Source organism: Quercus lobata, chromosome 4, assembly GCF_001633185.2.
Source record: "Quercus lobata isolate SW786 chromosome 4, ValleyOak3.0 Primary Assembly, whole genome shotgun sequence".
Taxonomy (NCBI): Eukaryota; Viridiplantae; Streptophyta; class Magnoliopsida; order Fagales; family Fagaceae; genus Quercus; species Quercus lobata.
The window spans coordinates 50551288-50558519 of record NC_044907.1 but is presented as its reverse complement, the minus strand read 5'-3'; the positions used below and the strand labels follow the sequence as shown (position 1 = coordinate 50558519).

At 30.9% G+C, this 7232-nt stretch overlaps 1 protein-coding gene across 3 annotated transcripts; it reads left to right on the top strand.

The window, feature by feature from the left end:
• The first annotated feature begins 1382 nt into the window (after positions 1 to 1382).
• LOC115983425 (NAC domain-containing protein 104-like) lies at positions 1383 to 2386 on the top strand. 3 transcript variants are annotated; one of them, XM_031106096.1, is made up of 3 exons: positions 1383 to 1517; positions 1715 to 1989; positions 2133 to 2386. In XM_031106096.1, the coding sequence occupies exons 1-3, from the start codon at positions 1436 to 1438 to the stop codon at positions 2259 to 2261; spliced, it is 486 nt and encodes a 161-aa protein (XP_030961956.1). In that variant the 5' UTR covers positions 1383 to 1435; the 3' UTR covers positions 2262 to 2386. The 3 variants fall into 3 exon arrangements, with proteins under 3 accessions (XP_030961956.1, XP_030961955.1, XP_030961957.1); XM_031106095.1 differs by having other exon boundaries at positions 1383 to 1598; XM_031106097.1 differs by having other exon boundaries at positions 1383 to 1598; positions 1715 to 1994; positions 2133 to 2234.
• The last annotated feature ends 4846 nt before the right edge of the window (positions 2387 to 7232 follow it).

The following is a 7232-nucleotide window of genomic DNA, read 5'->3' as shown; positions in this document are numbered from 1 at the left end:
CTACGTGTGTAGCATTGTTATGTGCCTTTTTTTTTGTTTTTAACTTTGCCCCCCAAACTTGAATTTCTGGCTTTGTCCTTGCAGTGAACTTAGTCCATCCAAACCCAATGTGATGTTTTGGATTAATTTTTGGTGGATTGATTGGTTGCATTATGTTTATTATTATTCTTATTATTAAAAAAAAAAAAAAAAGCTTTGGTTGGGTCTAGTTTAAGTAGGAAGATCTTTCTCAAAAAAAAAAAAAAAAGTGGGAAGAAAATTCAATATGACTAATCCAACCTAATCCATGCAATTAATTATTCAAAAAATAATTATTGATAATGAGTTTAAATAATTGAATAATTTTTATTTTTTATTTTTTTTATTTTCAAGCCATAACCCAAACTCAACGGGTTGCGTTAGAATTATCTTAAATTTAGTTGGATAATTGAAGGTTTCTTACTCCAAAGAGATCAAATTTAATTGAAAAATACTTCAAGCTTAACCTAATAAATTAACAATTGACTCTTACAGATCCTATCATATTTGTTTGGACCTCAAATGTCCCTACTCAACATTGTCACTAACTTCCAGGGAGATGCATTTCGGCGGAAAAAAAAAAAAAGAGACAAAGGAAAAGTCGAAGTTACGCATTTAAAATTAAAATTATGATTATCATTATTGGCATATACGCACACTTCAAAAGGTAGGACACCCATTTCAATATGGTCCACGACCAAACCCATAAATTCATGTGTGCCACGTGGATGATAGCAGGTCAATGGCATAAGCATGAGATGTGATGATGACCTTATATTATCTAATAAATCAAAAGAACCCAAAAATAAAACATTTGTGGCATAAGGACACAACAATTCACACATCCAATTTTATAATTTATTGACTTGTACAATTGTAAGTGGCCAACAATTCAACATACGTAAAGCGATAAGTTGCACAAGATAAAAAATTATCGTACAAATCAACAAATTGTAAAATTATGTACGGTGATTGGTTGTATTTATTTATTTATTTTTTAATAAAAGGTCTAAGAAAATAGTGAACGAAGTTGAGCCTGACTCGCTCTCTACTCTCTAGCTCCCTCATACACCTACAAATCCCGTTACTTGCAAAGCATGTAACACGTTATCTATTATACCGTTACCCCGCCGCCTTGAAGAGCCACTCTCTATTTTAGTATTTTTATCAAAATTAAAGTCAAAAAGCCTCTCCAAACTCTTCCCCAATAAATATATATATATATGACTTGTGATGACAACAACCTCCTTCTATATCACGTCAGTGTCTTTCATCTTCTCCTTCTCTATGATCTCTCTGCATTGCACTATATATAAGTATCACAAATAGTCTAATACCATAGCCAAAACAAACACTAACAGCATTCTATCATTATTAATTAGTACTAGCTAGCTAGTAGTACTAACTAGCACTAGTAATGGGAGATAACAATGTTAACCTACCACCTGGTTTTCGGTTTTATCCCACAGATGAAGAGCTTGTAGTTCATTTTCTTCATCGTAAGGCAACTCTCTTACCATGCCACCCGGACATTATTCCCGATCTTGATCTTTATCCTCATGATCCATGGGAACTTAATGGTACTAAATTTTGTTATCTATGTTTTGTTATTTTGTTGTTGAATTCTAACATGTAAGCACTTAAATAGAAACAATTTGGCTGATATCTCTAATATGAACTTTTTGTATCTTTGTAGGCAAAGCTTTGGTTGAAGGTAACAAGTGGTACTTCTATAGTAGGAGGACACAAAATAGTAATAGGATTACGAGTAATGGTTATTGGAAGCCGATGGGCATTGAGGAACCGGTGATGAATAGCAATGGCAAGAAGGTTGGAATCAAGAAACATCTCGTCTTTTACGTCGGGGAAGCTCCGTCCAGCGTCAAGACTAATTGGATAATGCATGAATATCGTCTCTCAGATACTGGTTCCTCTAGTAGATCATCCAAAAGAAGTGGGCATCCAAAAATGGTTAAGTAATTAAGTACTACTTTAGCTTTTATTAAATATATTATTCAACTATTTTTTTTTTTTTTAATTTATGTGAACAAGCATGGGAAAGAAGAAATATTAAAGGGATTGGTTACTTAACTTGTTCTTCTAAATTTTTCCAGGACTATAGTAAATGGGTAATATGCCGAGTTTACGAGCGAGATGAAGATGATGATGGGACACAGCTCTCATTCTTGGACGAAGTTTACTTATCATTGGATGATCTTGATGAGATTAGTTTGCCAAATTAAGATCCCATAACTTTGATGCAAGTGGTCTGTTATAAAGCTTAATTTGTCCAAATGTACAATTCTTCATATTGCTAATTGGTAAAATGATGTAGCTAAAATTGCTAAATACCATTTGCACTACCATTTGCTAAATACCATGTGCTAGTGACATTTTGTAATTGTTATGTTAACCAAGAAAAAGAAGAAGAATGTTCTTAATCTCAGCCAGTACCCGTTTTGTTGTTCAAGGTCGAATAACCTTTAATCCACAACTTTTTTAATTTACAGGTTAGTATTAAACTGTAAATTAAGAGTAAGGTACTCGAGCTCCAACACTAGATAACTATTCAGACAATTCTAATACTTTGAATCAACAATGGAAAAACCTAGCATAAATAAATTAAATATAGCAATTTGCCTCGATTTTGTCTCACATAAAGTATTAATTTATTTGAGATTCAGTGTGGGTTTGGATCCACGTTTCCAAACCCACGTTTGCGTTTTCTGTCTTTTTTTTTTTTTTTTTTTTTTTTTTCTTTTTTTTTTTCTAACACGTGAACAGTAACATCACATGTGAGCACTGTGCAGGGGACAGAAGACACTGTTCACAGGTCCCACGTCCCTATTCACACATTTAAAAATTATTTTGCTACAGTGTTTTTAGTTTTCAGTTTTCAGTTTCAGAAAAATAAATTGCATCCAAACGGACCCTCATAGTAAAATTTACAAAGAATCTAAGGGTCCATTTGGTTGGAATGATGGAAAAGTGAGAGGATAGGAAATGAGGAGAGGATGAAAAAGTGAGAGGATAGAAAATATTTTAATTTCCCTCATTTGTGTTTGGTTGGAAGGGTGGAAAAGTGGATAGATGAAAAACTTTTTTGTTTGGTTGAAAATAAAGTTTGTATAAATTTACCATCATGTTCCTATTAAATAAAACAAAAAGTAACACATTATACTTTTAAAAAAAAAAAAATTGTGTATAGATGGACACTTCAGTAAAAAAAAAAAAAAAAATATAAGAAATAACTAAAACCAAAAAAAAAAAACAAAAACAAAAACCAACCAAAATTAATGAGAAAATAAACATATGAGCACCATAAAAAAAAAAAAAAAAAAAAAAAAAAAAAAACCCTACACGTCTAGAAAAAAATCAAAGAAAAAAAAAAAGGGGGAAGCCAACACAGTAACAGAAAGAAAAAAATCAAAGGGAAAAAATAAATAAATAAAAAGAAGAAGAAAAAGTCAACACATTGGAGACTTGGAGGTGAATTCCAAGGATATTTTTGAAAGTTCATTTTATGAGTTTTCCCTTCCTAGTTTTCTCTCAATTTTGAGAAGAAAATTTTTTGGTAGACCCGAGAAGAAAATACCTGAGCCCCATCATTTATTGTCCTTCTTCCCCACTTAACCAAACACAATCTAAAAAAGTTTCCCTTCCTATTTTCTTTCCAAAACTTTCCATCCACCCAATTTCACTTCTAAACAAACACTCCTTAAAAGTTGACTCATATCACACCCTATAAAATTAGTATATCCATTATTATTGCATAAGTAAATATTTTGTGTTTTTTTTTTTGTTTTTTAAAGAGAGTTTCAAAACACCAATCAGTTTTTAGTATAGGTGGGGATTGAACCCCAAATCTCTTATTCAACCATAAAAGATTTTACTAGTTAAATTAACTGGATCTCACTATAAATATTTTATATTAATTATTCTTAATAGTCTTAATAGGATATATGTAGAAAGAGTTATTGCTAGCTTTTTTTCTTTTAAGAGGTGGTGAAGGAAGAAAAAAAGAAAAGAAAAAGGGAGTAACTTTTCCAAACAAAAAGATTTCTTAAGCCTTTTAAAAGTTACCCTTTTTTTTTTGGGGGGTCAAATCCGTGCTCTTCATCATGACATGAAGATTAATATATCAAATCAAACTAAAAACTTCAAAAAAAAAAAAAAAAAAAAAAAGGGAAAGTGGGAGATCAAAGTAGAAAACTAAATCTAGAATCTTATTTGAACACACCTCTTGTACTTTAAGAATCAAACTCAAAGATGAATCCAAAACTTTTAAGCAAATGAAATGTCCCAAAAATACATGCTCATTTTTCTTTTGTCATGTGTCAGAGTTTGACCTCCATTAATTGCATGGAAAATCAATCCACAACACAACGGAGTTGTATTGTATTTGTATCCCCCTTCTTGTTTTTGGGGGTTGCCACGTGCAGAGATTATTGAAAGAGGAATGGATGTGGAGCCCGGTGAGCACCGTAGTAATATTTGCATTGAGCATCTCTATCTCTACTAGCCTTTTTTAGCTTTTTCTAGCTATATCATGGTTGTTGTGTCATAAACACAAAGAACAAATTTATTTTTATGGGTGCCTGCTTAGGGAAGCAACGAGTCACACATGATGCAAGCATCCACATGCGTTAAAAATGGCTATACGAGTAATAATAATAATAATAATATTATTATTATATAGGGCCAGCCAAACCATTCGAGACCATCCATCATGCAACTGCTTTCCTTCATTCGTATCTTCTTCTTTTTTTTCCTCTCTCTCTCTCTCTCTCTCTCATGGACATATATTCATCCATGCTAGTTAAAAAGAATTTTGGGGGGGGGGGGGGGGGGGGGGGGGGGGGTGGGTGGGTGGGGGGTAATAATTTTTTTATTAGTATTAATAATACATAGGGTCTGTTTGAATAGAACTTATTTTGCTGAAACTGAAAACTAAAATCACTGAAGTAAAATAATTTTTAAATATGTGAATAGTACCGTAGAACCCATTTTTAATGAAAAAAGTGGCTGAAAAGTGAAATTTGTGGGACCCCTAAACAGTGCACCCATGCACTGTTCACGAGAGAATAGTCAAAAGTTGCGGCTTAAAAAAAAAAAAGAAAAAAAAAAGAGAAAAAGCACCGTAGCTAAACACAGTCGCCAATAAACGTGGATCCAAACACACAAATAATTAGAAGTTTTTTTTGGGCATTTGTATTAGGTCATATAAAATTTTTTGTCAATTTTAATATAAGAACTTACATTTTTTTTTTTTTGCATGTTTAATTTTTGAAATATCTCACCTTTAATTATTTATTTTACACTACATTACATTAAAATGTCAATTTTCTTGATTTTTTAAAGTATTTTTCTTTCTTCATACACAACAATTATCATCTACTCTCTTCCTTCATCTTCAGAATACGTAAAGAAAGAATAAAAAACTAAATACAAAATGAATAATATCAATGTAAATTTACATGATTATTGTAGCAAACTTGTAAATTTACACAATTATACACTGATTGATGTGGTTCATTTTAAGGAAAAATTATGTAAATTTTACATATATTTTTATTATACTCCCAATGATGTGAGTGCCCTCAATGCCTTTAATAGATCAAATTTGACTTCTCAGTTGGCTTAAAAAAAGTTTGACTTCACAGTTAAGTCATTTTCAGTATTCAAGAGTCTTTTAGTTTAATTGACACTTTCTCGTACAAAAAGAGCTTGAGGGTCTAGGGAGAAATAATAATTAGATTATTGGAACATTTTAATAATAAAATGTAATTTTAATAATTTAATTGAATAATAGATTAAAGTGCATTCTTTATCCTTAATGTTTGGGATTGTTTTTTATTTTATCTTTTAATATTTGGTTTGTTTTCAAAACGGCCCTGCTACACATTCTCATTAGTAGTCTCGTCGATATGTGCCAAATAGGTCCTGACAAGTCACTCATTTAATACCAGACGTCACAATAATCTTGTCACCCATATACTTGGACAAGAAAAAAAAAAAGAAAAAAAAAATTCTTGGCATCAAGGAATAAAGCTAGAAAGTTCGATTTCTAATTAGGGACCAAAAACTCAACATAAAATTAAAAGTACGGCATAAACACCTCATTTTGCGTCCATAATTTAATCCCAAAAAATGATAGGATGATCATTTTATGTACCCAAAAACTATGGTTACATTTTAGTCATTAACTCATTCATCACATGTTATGAAAACGATTTTAAGGTTTCAACGATCACAACAATACGGTTAGTTTCCAAATTGGACGATCAGATAGAAAGATACCACAAATTCAAGTTTTAATGGTTTACATGCATTCATTTGGGTGAAGTCTATCACGTGTGATTAATTAAAATTAATTTTAATTGGTTGATAATTAAAATTGATTATTATTATTATTATTATTATTATTATTATTATTATTATTATTTTGTGATTGGTTAAATTTTTGCCTTAAAATGAGGGTTGTTGCATGAGATTAAAACAAATAAACTGATAAATATTAATTTGAATAGATAAAATGTTTTTTCTAAAGGTAATTATCATGAAAATAATTATTTAAAAAGCCTAATTATCATTCAAAAATAATTTATATCATGGAAATAAGCTTAAAACGCATCTAAGTACATTTTCAAACCAAGAAAAAACAATAAAAACGTCAGAATTGGCCAAATAAAAAAATTGACGAAATCAGCCAAAGTGCCATTTCGGCACTTCAAGAGTTCCAATCGACACCTGGCAAGAGTTCCAGGATATTATTTATTGGTCTGTTTATGAGATTTTAAGCTCATCCAAATCCATTTCCTGAAGATAAAATTTGCTTATTTCATATCTATTGATTTTTAAAATCGATCTAGCTTAATTTTTAAGTCAAAAACTCCTCTATAAATAAAGGAGAATTAACATTTTTCAGCACCACTCCCATCTAATGTAAAATAACTTCTTGAAACTCTCTTGAAGTTCTGATCTTCACTAGACCAGAACTTTCCAGAGAACATTCTCTTCAATTCTCTCTTTTGTGTTAGTGTACATTTTTCAGAAGTCGGAGAGATCTCTTCTCTCTCATTTCTAAAGAAATCTCCCTTTGCTTAAATTCATTCACGTAGGTGTGAGTTAATTTCAAATGCTTTTTTTTTTTTTTGGTTTGCATGTTTAATTATAGGCAAGATTACTTAAAAATTAAATAATTCATATCCTTA